This window comes from Acanthaster planci, linkage group LG08 (genome assembly GCF_054643075.1).
Source record: "Acanthaster planci isolate LZ-2023a linkage group LG08, COTS_SCS, whole genome shotgun sequence".
In the NCBI taxonomy this organism is placed as follows: Eukaryota; Metazoa; Echinodermata; class Asteroidea; order Valvatida; family Acanthasteridae; genus Acanthaster; species Acanthaster planci.
This window is the reverse complement of record NC_141784.1, coordinates 8,733,482-8,750,016: the sequence shown is the minus strand read 5'-3', so window position 1 is coordinate 8,750,016 and position 16,535 is coordinate 8,733,482. Positions and strand designations below refer to the sequence as shown.

At 43.0% G+C, this 16,535-nt stretch overlaps 1 protein-coding gene across 1 annotated transcript; it reads right to left on the bottom strand.

Moving 5' to 3' along the window:
• Nucleotides 1–366: 366 nt before the first annotated feature.
• Nucleotides 367–16,081, bottom strand: LOC110987287 (cholinesterase-like). The gene is made up of 9 exons (XM_087140441.1): nt 15,666–16,081; nt 15,293–15,446; nt 10,102–10,179; nt 5,225–5,343; nt 4,258–4,425; nt 3,595–3,829; nt 2,609–2,984; nt 2,155–2,327; nt 367–1,969 (listed from the first exon to the last, which is right to left on the bottom strand). Exons 1-9 carry the CDS (start codon nt 16,032–16,034, stop codon nt 1,854–1,856), a joined length of 1,788 nt encoding a protein of 595 aa, XP_086996567.1. The 5' UTR covers nt 16,035–16,081; the 3' UTR covers nt 367–1,853.
• Nucleotides 16,082–16,535: the final 454 nt, after the last annotated feature.

Sequence of the window (16,535 nt, the reverse complement as noted above, 5' to 3'; positions counted from 1 at the left end):
CAAACGCTTTGCTGAGAACGCCAACATCAGCGGCGTAAATTTGGGCTAGGACGTGGGGGATATATCTCTGGGGGGAGAGGCCCTAGGGGATGGGAGATTTTTAGGGGATGACTTGCCCGGCCATGGAAATTTGAAAGGGAGGGGGCTGACACACAACGGCAGTAGAAGGTGTTGTTCGTGGCACAGATTTACATGTACATTCTGTAATCTGTATTGCGCTAGAACTTTACATAAAAGCGGCGCATACATGCCTGCTTTATTGTTGTCCTTTTGAGCGCTATTGAATACAATTTCATCGTTGCAAGAAGTTCAAAAGTTTTCCTACTTTCCTCTTTTTCTCGTCGGGGAAAATTCGGGGCAAGACTCAATAGCCCAAACTCCGGTCACAAAGTGGATGGGGAGATATGAATGCCCTTACCCCCGAGATTACGCCCATGACCAGCACATCTGTTTGTAAAATCGTCGGAGGAAAGCGCAGAATTGTGGGTATAGCTTACCGGAAATGTTGACACCGGGTCACCGTTGAAATACCGGTAATGATCTTCAACAGTTCAAGCTTAGATTTGAATGCAATTCCGGCAAAATCCTACAACGTATGTCTCGAAGCGAATGTTGTGCACTTGTGTGCTTCTGGATTGCTGAGCGGGATTACTTTATCGTGTCGGTGAACAAAATGACCAAGTAACACCAACCAAACTGAAGAAATACAGAGGGTAGTTTATAAATCCTGCAAATAAATGTTCACTTCTACTTTCTGCGTAGGCCTATTGCTCTTGTTTCTTTTAAAGTTCTTCCCTTTCCATGTTAAGAAATTCAAGTTACTTTTTAACGTCGTGCCTAAATGTTGTAACTTTCTGTTAGCAATAAACATCAGTCGACATGACGCCAGCGCACATTTTGTTACATGTGTGCTTTCCCATGGGGGCTTGATAAAAGCGTCTACCTCAACGTCATTCTGTTTAGGTCTAATATGTTGAAAAACTTTATTATTTTCATGAAACTAGTTGAATTACTACATCAAAAGCGACTCGGTTTGGTTCTCTGCAGTGTGCAGCATACAATTTGTTTCGTTATCTCCGCAGACACAGCATGTGACGGGGGACGTGCGACTGACAAGATTTTGCTATCCATATTGAAGAAAGAGTAACTAGGTTAGTTTAGGCACCACTGAAAAATTGGTGGCGCTCTTAACATTGTACAGTAATAATTTCACCTCCGTTATTATGGGCTTTGCTCCCCAGAAAAATTTCCTGACGATGCCATTGCTAATTGTTAGATTATTTATTCTTCAAAAAAACCCAAAAGTTACGTGTGTATTAGACTACGCCATTAATCGCTGAGAAAATTTCAAAGAATTATCTCGTAGAATTTACTTGTTTTTGTTTTTGAATTTAAATCTTTGAAACTTATTAAAATTCCGTGACAATTTTAGAAATCTCAGGAAAGTGTTGCTAATTCTGTTTTGCATTCTGCCTAAGCTGATTCCCAATTTCTGCAAAACACTCCCATATTCACCAATAATTAGGACAATTTTGGAGGAGGCTTTCCACTTTTATGTGACAACTTCTAGTTCAATTAAATTCTGAAAATAAATCGAACTAGAATAATAAAGTGTAAAATTATGAACATCGACCGGACGTACAGAATGTATTGTAAACGTTTGAAAAGATCTGCATTTCCAGATGAAATTCAGCCTGTTTTAATTTGAAAATAAAGAAAAAATCTATTTGAAATCCAAGAACAATTTTATGAAGCAAAATGGATCGGATATGTCTGAATCAATCTTTCTGCCTATGCACAAACCTCATGGTACAGGCTCAAATTATAGGCCTTTTTTCCTTAGTTTCCTTTTATTAATTCAATCTGATTGTTTTATACTCGGTGAATTCCTTCCTCCAATCCGCCATGTCCGTGTACTTCCAGGTGCTGAAGGCTTCTTTCCATTCACGTTCTGCAACGTCCATCTCGGCTTTGGAAAAACAAAATCAGCCAAAAAAATAGCAAAATAATAATTACCCAAAGTATGGTACTAACGTAAAAGAACATTTTTTGGAACTCGACTAACAACTCACAAAACTCCAGTCTTCAATTTGCAAATGAGGGTAAGAAACTTTTTATGGGCTGGTGAAAACAATTTGATATCGATATTATTACCGAGCATGGTTTGGAGCTGTGGTACGTAGGTATTCCAAAAGTAACACTGGTCGCTCTTGAGTGCTCTGGATGTGGTCAGATTTAAGCTGAGTTCCTTGTACGCCAACTCAGGGACGGTGAATCGGGGCCAGAAATCTCGCTGAGTCGAGCCCGATGTTACAGTGCCCGGCATCCTGTTTGAGAGAACACACTGACCTGAAGTTTGCATCCTGAGTAACATTGAGTAGTCCAAAATTGATGTACACATTTTTAAAAGAAGCACTGGTTTATACACATTCGCCACAGGCCTTTACAGGCCTACATCTGTCGACTTTTGAGACAGATGAATTTTATTTATTTATTTGTTTTGTTAGTCAGTTCCCAACTCTATTCAAATGCTGATAGCACTTTTTTTTACGCCATAATACGTCTTCTTCGGGAGAATGGTCAGGAATCGTTGTTGAAGCCAACTCACCCAGTTTTGGCAAATTTTGTCCAGAAATTCATGACTTCGACCGAAAATGATCTCTCTTCATCGGTGAAATTAGGATATGAAAAGGGATAACCGAAGACAAACAAGATGTCATCAGCGTGGGCACTTCCAAGCCAGCCTGGGCCCTCACCGTCCAGGTTGTAGAGAGACAAAGTAGGCACGTGCGTCATCTGATACAAGAAGACGTTGTCGCCCCCCTGGAAATGGAACCGCGCCACCAAGTCCGTCGGACAGGCGAAATCGCTATCTGTCACGTATTCCACATGCGATCGGAAGTAATCATAATCATCGTTGTCAGCTTGGGACCAGTCAATGTACTTCATTCGGATCGCATCCTGAAGTTGTTGATTGTTTCCGCCTGACACAAAAAAGGGGAATATAAATACCCTATTTTATTCCAAAGTCACAATCGAGAGACACTTTAGAAAGACAGCTTAGAGTACCGTATAATTGCGTCGAGTTGTACGTGCAGGTAAATCTGAGGGCCCACGCAAACACGCAAAACAACCTGAGAGACCATCAGGGATGTCTCATGAATTTGAACACCGCGGAACTGAGCAATCTCTATCAGCATCAGGCATGGACGTTGCCAGGATTTTTTCCAAGGGGGGCAAACAATTTTTTCCCCATTGGGTGGGGAAATTCCTGGGGGTAAGCTTGGTCTAGTGGTGAAATGAAGGGGGAAGGCGATATTTTTAAGGCAAATCCGTGACTTTCATCCCATTTCCTATTTACTTTCTATTTACTTTCTATTCACTTAATTTTTTTAATGTTCCCCTTTTTCGCAAAGGGGGGGGGGCGAATCCCCTCTTGCCCTCCCCTTAAAACGACCACGGTACCAAGGCCAGAGGTATAAATGATGTGCAACGATGTACCAGTATTGATGCTCCCCCGTTCGATTTTTCCTTACTTTTTGAGGAAGCTCAGGACGGTGTCACTTTTAAAGTTTCCACACTCGCCATTCTCACCTGGAAAATATGCACCAGCGAGAATTTCATCGAAAGCTTCTCTGCTCACCGTCGGGGGTTCCTTGGAGTACCAGTAGTCCCAGAAGAGAGGACTATAGGTGAGTCCTATCGTGCCTTCATCCTTGGTCGTGCCAAGTAGAAGGTCCGCGTGGTTGTATCGATCGGTAGCGTAGAGATTGGCCGGTGTGTCCACAAGAAAGGTCCCGTCAACCACTGCAGGGCAATGTAAATATATCTGGCATACAAAAGAAAACCGCCAAGTAAGCGTCTACAAACAAACCCAAAAGTACTACACGTATTTGAGGGTTGGAGCACTCTTATGCATCAACCGACCAAGATTGTACTGAGGGCACTCTGGATGAATCTGTTGAAAACTTGAAGACTCAGATCTTTGTTCACTTCATTAACTTTGCGTACGATAAAAAATCACATTTTCCAACAAGAATACCATGCTTCTTGCTGACAAAAGTAGTTTAGATTGAATAATGCCGGGGAAAAAAGAGTTAATGCTCACGGCACTAGCCAGTTTTTGTGTCATGAAGATTCTCATAACTTTTAGGCGATCTTTTCAACGACAAGTAGGATTTTTTGTGGGTTATGTATTTCAGAGCCCCCAAAGTGCTTTGGCCAGCAGGAAAATCCCTGTATGGAGCCATAGTTTACCTCAGCTGATGCTACATAGAGAGCTGATGCGTCCTTTTCTTTCATACAGTCAACCAAAGCCTGGCTCTCAGACGTGCTACAGCCAACCTTCTCCCCTATGTCAAACGCCTGCTTACGGAGCATGTCTTTGTCATCAGAATAAGCCCATGGAGTAAACATTGTCGCACTCTGAAATTAAAACAAAATTTAAACAAACGGTTATGATAAAGCTGTATGCTGTGCTGGCTATTTCAACGTTGCCGATTGAAATATTTAGCTCCCTCCAAGATGAATTTTTAGTGCATCTTGGAAAAGCGATTTAGTCAGTTACCATTCAATTTTAGAGTCTGGCCACTGCATTCAGTCACGGTGTCGGGATAAATCGTCATTGGAAATTAACGTGGACTGATTTTTTGCTGAATGGCAATGTTCAGAGATCAAATTTCGTCTCGCTTCGTATGTAAAATGCGTATGCTAAAGCTTGTCATTGTGCTCTCATTCTGTTTTCAACACTTCTTAAAACCTCTCTTCGCATTCTTCTACGCTCAAGAAGAGGGTTTCCGGACCTTCCCAATACCGTTCTTCCACGTCCCTTCTTTGAATCTGTACAAAGGGAAAGCTCAGACGGAAAAGCATTGTACAATTTACGCCAAGAAAGAAGCACCTTTTCATGTTCCGAACGTTCCTGTGAAAAAAGGCTTTATGAGTTTTTGTCATTTTGTGTAGAAAGCTTCTACAAATTTCGCGAATAGTTTATCTAAATGTGAACATATTGGTGTAAAAATGTGAGGAAAATGTCCTACTAAAAGAAGCATGGCTGTCACATCGAATAGCTGTACCGAGGCAGATGGTTTAGCCATAAAGGACACACGTTGAGAAAGGACGCAGAGCCTAGTCTCTTTCTGGGCTGAAAAGGCTCATCTTTTACCAAGAACAAGCACGGAGTCTCTGAAAAAGGGGAACAACTTAATGAACATGGATTACTAACCTGCATTACGGCCCGTTGGAATAGGCCCTTGGCGCGTTCCGATAATATGTGAAAACTGACGCTAACAGAACCCGAACTTTCACCGAAGATGGTGATGCGATTGCTGTCCCCGCCAAAAGCTAACCGACAGAGAAAAGATTGAAAATGGTTAGGCCTGTTGAAAACTTCGCTCACTATTTCATCGCTCCACCACATCGTTGGTTCATTTTTAAGCAGATTTTTTTGCCCCCAAACCAAAAGGGCCGCTTTACTATCAATTGTTTCGAAGCATTTCCATTTTTCGTTTCATGATTTCAAAGGGTATTTAACTGCTCCTGTGGATTTTCATGCTGATGAGATATCCATATTCATGAGCAAAACTCTGATATTATCTCAGGAAGAATCTTCTCACTGTTATTGGAATTTTTGCGTAAAAATCCTGCATTTTGAAGATTTTGCTGGACACAGTTTTCTCTTCTTTGCTGATCTGTTGCTGTTTGTGTGCATATCAATTCCTTTCTCAGAAATGTTTTCAGTAAGTAACTTCTGGGTTCACAGTTTGAACAGAAAACCCATGCACTGAACTCCCTAGAAGACTCAACAGCATCAGCGTCCTCAGATGTCCTGGAAAGCATGGACAACTTTCATTGTTTAATACAGCTACGACTAACCCTCACTCAAACAGAAACTCCATTCTAAAAATACAGTAATAACTACAAATAACCCTAACCCTAACCCCGTAACCGTAACCCTAACCCCGTAACCGTAACCCTAACCCCGTAACCCTAACCCTAACCCCGTAACTCCAACCCAAACCCCATAACCCTAACCCCGTAACCGTAACCCTAACCCTCACACCCTAACCCCGTAACCCTAACCCCGTAACCCTAACCCTCTAACCCTAACTCTGTAACCCTAACCCCGTAACTCTAACCCTAACTCAAACCCAAACTCCATTCTGAAAATACAGTAATAACTACCAATAACCCTAACCCTAACCCCGTAACCCTAACCCCGTAACCCTAGCCCTAACTCCGTAACCCTAACTCTAACCCCTAACCGAAAAACCCTAACCCCACATCCCTAGACCTAACACCATAACCCTAACCCCGTAACTCTAACCCTAACCCTAACTCAAACCCAAACTCCATTCTGAAAATACAGTAATAACTACCAATAACCCTAACCCTAACCCCGTAACCCTAACCCCGTAACCCTAGCCCTAACTCCGTAACCCTAACCCCGTAACTCTAACCCTAACCTAACTCAAACCCAAACTCCATTCTGAAAATACAGTAATGACTACCAATAACCCTAACCCCGTAACCCTAACCCTAGCCCCTTCACCCTAACCCTAACCCCGTAAACGTAACCCTAACCCCTAACCCTAACCCCATAACCCTAACCCTAACCTCGTAACTGTATGCCAGTAACCCTAACCAATAACCCTAACCCCGTAACCCGTAACCCTAACCCCATAACCCTAACCCCATAACCGTAACCCTAACCCTCGCACCCTAACCCCGTAACCCTAACCCCGTAACCCTAACCCCGTAACCCTAACCCTAACTCTGTAACCCAAACCCCGTAACCATAACCCTAACTCAAACCCAAATTCCATTCTAAAAATACAGTAATAACTACCAATAACCCTAACCCTAACCCTGTAACCCTAACCCTAGCCCCGTAACCCTAACCCTAACCCCGTAAACGTAACCCTAACCCCTAACCCTAACCCCATAACCCTAACCCTAACCCGTAACCCTAACCCAGTAACCCCAACCCTAACCCTGAAATCCTAACCCCATAACCCTAACCCCCTAACCCTAACCCCATAACCCTAGCCCTAACCCCGTAACCCTAACCCAGTAACCCTAACCCCGTAACCCTAACCCCGTAACCCTAACCCCGTTACCGTAACCCTAACCCCGTAACCCTAACCCCGTAACCGTAACCCTAACCCAGTTACCCTAACCCCGTAACCCTAACCCTGACCCCCTAACCCTAACCCCGTAACCCTATCCCGTAACCCTAACCCCGTAACCCTAACACTAACCCTGAAACCCTAACCCCATAACCCTAACCCCTTAACCCCATAACCCTAACCCCGTAACCCTAACCCCATAACCCTAACCCAGTAACCCTAACCTTAACCCCGTAACCCAAACCCTAACTCCATAACCCTAACCATAACCCCTAACCCCGTAACCCTAACCCTGTAACCCTAACCCTAACCGTAGCCCCGTAACCCTAACCCTGACCCCCTAACCCGTAACCCTAACTCCGTAACCCTAACACTAACACTGTAACCCTAACCCCATAACCCAACCCTAACCCTGTAACCCTAGCCCTAACCCTGTAACCCTAACCCCGTAACTCTAACCCTAACTCATACCCGAACTCCATTCTGAAAAAACAGTAATAACTACCAATAACCCTAACCCCTTACCCCAAAACCCAACCCTAACTCCATTTTGAACCCTAGCACCTAACCCTAGCCATAACCCTAACCCCGTAACTGTACCCTAACCTTAGCCCTAAACCTAACACCTTAGCGCTAGCCGTACCCCAGACGCAAACTCCACGTGAAATAAACTAACCCCAACCCTAACCCTTTAACCCTAGCCCTAACCCAAACTCCATTTTGAAAATACAGTAATGACTAACCCTAACCCTAGCCCTATACCTGACCCCCTGAACCATAACCCCTTGACCCCAACCCTACCACTAAACCCAAACTCCATTTTAAAAATACAACTAACCCTAACCTGTAACCCTAACCCTCGCCTTAACCCTTAACTCATGGTCAATGAGGCACGGATTAACTAAATGACAACATTAAGTTTCAGTCAGATCAAAATTAAATCTAACGTGGGTTACTTTTGTGGGGGGAAATTGAATGGGCTATGCGCCTTTTCCTGCGACAATGGCGTAAAATCAAAAACTTTCTGATTTGACACCAATTGCATTCTCGCTGTCTTTTCTGTTGTTGAAATGCCAGCAAATAAGGAATGTTCGTTTCTTTTGAGTTGATGTCATCATTTTCCTGCTTGTGTTTTTTGGGCAGACCTGTCTGGCCAGTGATGGATCAACCATTTACAAGAAAGAGCGGCAGATGCAACGCATTTTGTCGTAGCCTGGGGTAACCCAAGAAGATATGAGACGTATCGTTTATAAGAATTTCTCTTTAATTAAAAAATATCAAATTATTCTGCAGTTGAAAGCGAACGAAATTTGTTGTTATAGCCAATGGAAATGTATTCCCATCAATAAAATAAGGAGGCGAGTGCCGCCCGACCGTGCCACCCCTGGATCTCTTACTGTTGAATCATCAGTAACAGACATTATACACCACACAGCTTTTCTACTGAGATCACTGAGAAGAAATGGACCCAATGTGGTTGGGATCGGTTTCACTGTGGGAAATTTAGGAAATTAATATTAAAAATGAAAAGAAATCATCATCCAATCCTTTAGCTCACTGTATTCGATCCTAAAAATTGCCTTGTGGGTTCTGCGCCCAGGGAAATGAAAAAAAATGTGGTGAGGGAAAAATCCAAAAGTTATGCGGTGTTGACCAAGCATTCAGGCGCACGGACTCCTGAAATTCGCAAGGAATCGCAGTTACCGGCTTCCATATAGGACTCTTCTGGGATCTCGGGGTTCCCGGCCCAACGCACTTCCTCCCTGCCCATCCATTTAACCCACAAAAGGGTTCGAGCGACCATGCAAGGGAGGAACGAGACAGGCCCCTAAGCCCTGGCCGCCGAGTCGGCCATACGTCTCGAACCTGTACTAAGGCGCTCACCTGGACTTCGCGGACAGTGCCAGCCGCAGAGCTTATCCAGTAGGCTAAGGTACTGCTGGTATTTGACGGGGTGAATTAGAGTCTCTTATAGCTACTGAATGACAGCGAGCGTTGGGAAAATAAAAAAACCACCACTGGGATTCGAACCCACAGTCTGACGATCTGATAACCGCGAGCTTAACCACTCGGCCATCTCCCAGACATTACTTTTCGCCGTTCATATTAAGGAGATAACAAAGTCATTAACCTTACTGGGAGGCTAGGAGCTTCACGACTGCGTTTTAGGGGTGACCTTCCGTTGGGGAAAAAAGTCTTCAAAAGTCATCGGTTAATGAATGGCAATTTGAAAAGAAAATGAACAATCATCAAATGGGCTTTAATTTGACGTGCATCACGAACGCCTGAGAAACTCGCGAGTATTTTTCCGCTTTTTTTGAAGTTCAGATATTTACCACAGTTGGCTAGTTTTCAGCACCATTGCTACTCCTCTGACTCTTGCAGAAGAATGTAACGTTTATTTGGTCTGACTCATGCCAAAATGCAGTTGAGAAATTGAAGACAATCTTAACAGTCGGCTGTCATTTTTGTTTTCTACAAACAACGCCAGCTAACACACGCCAAACGGCACAGTAGACGCAACGTTGGAAAATATGAAATGGCCAATACTTGTATTTTATTTTATCAACTTTTGAGAAATGACCGGTACATTTTGGCAGTATTCTATTTGAGTTGGAAAAGGGATCTACTTGACTAACTTTTTTCAATTTCGGGTGGGGATTACAAAAATCTTTGCCAAGTTGGCCCATTGAAAAAAGTTATGATCGTGATTTGGTGATATCTGTCGAGCTTAATCCCCGCGCCGTTAACACCAGTGTTAAGACCCTCCTTGCATACACGCAAGCGGGCACGTATAAACTTGACATCCTGGCAAAAATTGTTGGGGTGCGTCAAAAGAAACGCATTTAAAGAACGCACCTTTCAAAGCTTTTAATCAAAGGGGAATGTAAACCGTGCTTGGTTGAGTTGGGTCACTTTGCTAGGGGCTCTCTGGTTTACAGGAAAAAGTGAAGAATATGCCACCCCCACTCACCACCAATATTCTCCTTAATCCACTCCAGTGCAAGGACTTGATCCATGAGCCCAAGATTGCCCGGCAAAGCTTCGTCACCTGCCAAGGAAACATAAAAAAAAAAGTTTATTGTTAAACTACGTCCCACGACGAGATACACATCTACTCTCTCGGAAAAATATTTATTAGAGGGTTATGTTTGAAAAATCTATAGGGATGAAAAATCGATAGGGAGAGATCGATAGGGAAATCAAGGGATGAAAAATCTATATCACTCAAAACAATTTTGGAAAGCAAACATGATACATATGGTTTAGGTGTCAAAATTAATGTCAGACCAGCACACCTTACAGCCCTCAAGCTGGACCAAGAGAAGGCGCTGTTTTCTCAGTAACGGAAGCTCATTTTCTCAGGTTCAAGAACGACAAAGAAATGCACGCGTTACGGTTGCATCACCAACAAAATGAACAGTTTCGACCAACGCAGCTGTTTTCAACCGATGAGGTAGCGTTTCTGCTCGAGGTGGATAGACCTTATGATTGTAACACCAAATTACTCTGCTTAACCCTTATCTCCTAACCCTAGACCTAACCCTAACCCAAACTCCATTTTGAAAATACAGTAATAACTACCAATAACCCTAACCCCAAACCTAACCCCGTAACCCTAGCCATAACAATAACACCCTAATCCTACCCCAAACTTCGTTTTGAAAATACAGAGAAACTAACCCTAACCTAACCCCAAACTTCGTTTTGAAAATACAGAGAAACTAACCCTAACCCTAGCCCAACTGTAACCCTAGTCCTTACCCTAACAGTGCCCCAAACCCAAACTCCATTTTGAAAATACAATAACTAATCCAAAGACCCGAACTGACCCTAACCCTGTAACCCTGGACCGAAATCCTAACTCCATTTTGAAACCTAGCCCCCTAACCCTAGCCAGAACCCTAACCCTATACCTTAGAACTAGCCCTAACCCTAAACCTAACCCCGAAACCCTAGCCATAACAATAACACTCTACCCCAAACCCAAACTCCATTTTGAAAATACAGAAATACCTAACTAACCCTAGCCCTAACCAACCCTGACCCCATAACCTTATAGCCCCGTAACCCTAGCCCTAACCCATACCCATCCTCCTAACCCTAATCGATCCTAACCCTAACGCTCAAACCCTACCCCACCCTAACACTACCCTATACCCTAGCCCCATAACCCTAGCCATATCCCTAACCCTACCCCAAACCATAACCTTCCTAACCCTAACCTTTGCCCTAACCGTAACCCTAGACCTTACCCTACCCCAAACCCAAACTCCATTTTGAAAATACAGTAATAACTAACCATAACTCACTCAAGCCCCGTAACAATAACCCGAACCCAATCAAACTCCAACCCTCTAACCCTAACCTTATTCCTTAGCCCATAATCCTAACCTACCCTAACCCCGTAACCCTGGCCATAACACTAACACCCTAACCTTGAAAATATAGAAATAACTAATCCTAACCCTACCCCAGACCCAAACTCCATTTGAAAATAGTTATAACCAACCCTAACCCCGTAACCCTAACCCCTTAACCCTAGCCCTAACCCTCGGTGGCTTTGAATGGATATCTATCAATTCTTGGGCTTTCGTTCACGACTGTGTATGAACTCTCCCTATTATGAGTAGAAATCCGAAGGAATATGATCTTGGTTTGGTAAGTGAAATGATGTTCTTGAGAGGTTTTACGACCACTCCAATGACGGTGTTGTTGGGTTGAATCATGCTATTTTCACGACCAGCAACTAAAGGCAAATGTATTTGATTTATGAACTTTTGAGAAATGGCATAGTACATTTTAGCAGTATTCTAGTTGAGTTCCAAAAGTGAAATACTGCCGAGCCATTTTTCTAACTCAATTACCGATATTAACTGATTGCCAATGGGCCACATGTTACGTGCGGAAAATGCACGGCAGAAGAAAAATCAGAAGACGGGAACCAGGACACTAAAACATACGAGCAAAGGACAATAAAGGAACTAATTTGGAACAACATTTAATTATTAGCTTAAATCAGCAAGCAGTAAATCAAAACAAAGTAAATCCAGGGGGTTTGCTGCAACTTAAACTTCTCATGCAAGAACACCGTGAATTTGAACAGTCAAAAGCATAAAAGGAAATTATTTACATTAGCACAGCCAAGCACAATTAAATTACAATGAAAATTAGCAAGCCGGCAAAAACATGTTAATACGCAAAGAGGAAAATTATATTCGGCCGAGTATAATTACCTTAAGGAGCCAATACAAGAACGGAAGAAAATTAGGCCCCGCCCAGTCAGTGCCATGGCTAAAAGAGCGCGGTCGTCGGGCCAAGCACCTCCGCGCTCCGCGCCAGAACAGCCCAGTTCAGACAAGCAGATCAGTGTCGATCCTCGAGATTAGGCTTCCACATGGAGCCACAACACTCCAGGGTCCACGGTCCCTCAGCGGTGTCAGCCTTGGCCACAGTCCGGCAGTAATCGAGGCGTAGACGACAAGGAGGTGCTGACCCAACGCCGGCTATTTAGGAACGCACATGCTTATAGCATATAGGCACTGACTGAGAGCGAAATCAATGACTACGGAGTCTTTTATAGGTTTTTGGAACATGCGTAAATTCCACACGTACCTTTTCAGGGAGACACAAAAGGAGTTGGATCAACTGGGATCGTAACACTCTTCCCTCCTTAAAAAAAGTTTGAACCACAGGGAAAACTTTTCTTTTGGTATAATTAACACGTTGTAGAAGTTTATACAAAGTATAATGTATTAATGGTCAATGTATTAACTTCTTTTCGACATTGACATAGCAAAATCACATAAAATACTCAATCTCATTACAGTAATATCTAATTAGCTCTTGGCCTGTCAATGAAACTAATTAGTAACACCTAGATAATGTGTCCGCAATAACGTTATCTTTCCCTTTTATATGACGGATCTCAAGAGCAAATTCCTGAAGAGCCAGACTCCATCTTAACAACCTTTGATTCTTATTTTTCATCCTGTTTAGAAAAGTCAAAGGGTTGTGATCTGTATATACTACAACTGGTTTGGTTGCAGACTCCAAATACACTTCAAAATGTTACCTTCACCAAAATGACATTCAGTTTCATTCAGATCAGAATTAAGTGGAACGTGGGTTACCGTTGGGAAAAAAAACTATATGTAAATGATTATGTTCCCTGATGAAGACGTGCATACGTATGTAGCGTATGCTTCGAGAATTCACAAGGAATCGCAGTTACCGGCTTCCAAATAGGACTCTTCTGGGACCTCGGGGTTCCCGGCCCAACGCACTTCCTCCCTGCCCATCCATTTAACCCCAAAAGGGTTCGAGCGACCATGCAAGGGAGGAAACGAGACAAGCCCCTAAGCCCTGGCCGCCGAGTGGGCCATACGTCTCGAACCTGAACAAAGGCGCTCACCTGGACTTCGCTGTTCATATTATCAACCAGATGAAGTCATTAACCCTACTGCACAGAATGTTGCTGCTATACTGTGTGATTACAACGTTATAATAAAGCATTACATAGCAAAACTACACATTAACACACACAATGGTCGTCAACATTAAATGCTCTCCCTGACGACTTCTGTTTACTTTTTTTTAAAAGAACGTAAATCAATATGGGCAAGTCCCTGGACCACGTGTATCCGGTTCGTAACTTTGTCATACACGCGAACGGACCACGATTTGTGGGCTCCCATTGGACGATTGCTGAAGTTGTGCATGAACTTGGAGCGCATGTGCATGTACATGTACAGTGGGCCTGGTTTAAACTGAAGTGACCTCACAGTTACGAACCAGATAGGCCTACACCTGTCTTGATGTCTCCACTCTTTCATAGTATTAAGTGAATGACACGACATTTTTCCCGCTTTTTTTGGGGGGGGGGAAGTTTTCTCTTGTTTCTTTTACTACATGTAAATGAGCATAAAATGACAACCTATTCAGGAACCCAATAGTTCTGCTAAATAACATGCGCAGTGTGGTAGATCTGATGTGTGGTGTATAGCTCTTCAGACACATTGTCCTGTGAAGAGAACCTCTTTACAGCACATTCCTTCTATCATTTCACATTCCTGTCGTACTATAATAATCTATTTTCAACATTGTACACCTTCTCTCCTCGTGTTTTCAGTTGTGTTAAATGTTGATGCATGGTTGATGTGAATACATTGGCGTGATTCTTCGTATTTATTCTTGCATTTTCTTATCAGCTTGTCATTATTTACAGTCCAATGTTACAATAAGGCTTTCTTCCCGGGATAGCATCACAGTTGCGCTCCTGAACATGGACATACCCAGTCGCAAAAACAAAAACAACACCCCCCCAAAAAAAAACAATGAAACACCCTTTGAAAATAGCGAAACAAAGTTGAAAGTTACTTAGAACAGAAAAGTGCATTTTGAAGGTTTGTAATAAAACGATTGCTTTCAGTTATCCTTCCAATGAAAACTTGCAAATTGCAAAAGGTAACTCGGATAAGGATATAAGATGGGTTGTCAGTGAATATTCACACTTTATGTATACATGTATGTCAAATTGTAACCGGGCGTGGATTTCTAGGCCACCCCTGGTGGTGGGGTGGTAGGTCCATCGTCCAGTATTGGATGACGAGAACCAAGAATACCCCCCCCCCGGATGAGTCGGACACTGGATGCGCTATCATGTATTTATTCAACCATTGCATACACTGGAATCAGCATTATCAACGAAACAGTGTTTATAAATAAGTGATTTACAGTCGATGATTAATAAAGAAGTATAACCCAACTAAAGTAGGCCTATTGAAATGTGGATTCCTATCCCGCGACAGACTATTTTTGCCGTGGATGTTGAGGCTCTGTCCGCGCAAAGCACATTAAGACATGCCAGTTTTCGGCGGGATCCATCCTTCCATGTTGTCGGGCAGAGATCAGGAAAAATAGATAATGCTTAAGCATCACCCGTTTATACCCAACAACTTTGAGTTTTTACCAAATAGATGTAAATTTGGTATTGAAACAATAAGAACAACTGTAATCAATGATGTTGCTTGGTCAACCGAAGGTCACCATAACCTTTGACCCACCACCCTAACCTTTGAATGGATTTAAAAATTAAGCATGATTTAGAAAATCATTGAAATTGTGTTTGATCTTAGATAGAGAAGTATATATGTACATCATACCTGTTGTTAGAAATCCAAACACGTTCAGACGATAATTGATAGTAACAACAATGACGTCACCCAAACCAACCAATGGTTGTCCCCGAGTGGTTATGGCTGATCCGCTTGTGTAACCGCCGCCGTGTATCCATACCATCACAGCAGCACCCCCTTGCTGCAAGAAGGAGATTCAGATAAGACTTTTATTTTAAAAAAGAAGAGCAGAACAGATCAAAAGCAAACATGAAGTAATGTCACTATATCGACTTTTAATGATTTCACGTTTCCTGATTCCAGTTTTGGTAATGTTGATTGCTGAAATTGTACTTTCTGGTTAGTGTTGAATGACTTCAAAAGAAGCCATTGAGAGCTAAATCTCAGTATTCGTACTCACCACCGCTGGTTTCGGTGCGAAGATGTTGAGATGCAGACAGTCTTCACTTTTTGTTGCACCGTTCGCTTGTGTTGGGTCCTGCACGCAGGCGTCTCTGAAGTACGTGGCGTCGTACGTACCGTCCCACGGCCCCTTAGCCACCGGGGGCCTGAATCGCAGCTGCCCCACGGGCGGCTCGGCAAACGGTATCCCCTTGAAGACATCGATGGTCTTGTTCACGTTGATGAACTGGGATTCCTGGAAAGTCTCGGTGGTGCCGACAAGAATGCCTTGTTGTACAGTAACAGTTGGCTCATCTTGAGCGGATGTTAGCGCCAAGAAAGCACAGAAAGCTGCGAGCGCCCGCACTGCCCAATGCATGACAGCCATGACTATCAAGTTCTCTGATTACATCAGAAACCAACTGACCTGGTCTGACTGGAGACATTTGTTATCAGGACGAATTACTTAAGTGCTAACCAAATGCAAAGCTGGTCAAAGGGTATGTTATGACCATGATGTCTACATTTATACCGTCTAATAATGAGCATTCACTATTACATGGCCTATGCCAAAACATAGAATGATGGGGGTTGCGGACCAGATTTCCTCGAAAGCTGACCATCTGAAAGATCAATTTCTGTTGAAAAAAAAACTCCTTCTCTAAATCCTCGGCCTATAAAAAAGTCGTGAAACTGTTCCACGTTCTCAGGTTGGCAAAGGTGTAACATGCATATTATAGTTTCAGTCTCACACCAAGTACAAGGCAGACAAAATATGAAGCTCCAACGAAAGAAGTTTATTGTCATATTACAACAGACAGAGATGTTTTTACGGAGAACGTAATGTAACGCACAGTCTTTACTAATAACCAATTGGTAATTAATATAT

Coding starts and splice junctions, on each gene's coding strand:
- LOC110987287 (XM_087140441.1), bottom strand. CDS start 16,034: ATGGCTGTCATGCATTGGGCAGTGCGGGCGCTCGCAGCTTTCTGTGCT. Junction 2,985..3,594: donor CGCTGGTGCATATTTTCCAG/GTGAGAATGGCG, acceptor TTTTTGTGTCAG/GCGGAAACAATCAACAACTT. Junction 2,328..2,608: donor ACAAAATTTGCCAAAACTGG/GTGAGTTGGCTT, acceptor TCTCTCAAACAG/GATGCCGGGCACTGTAACAT.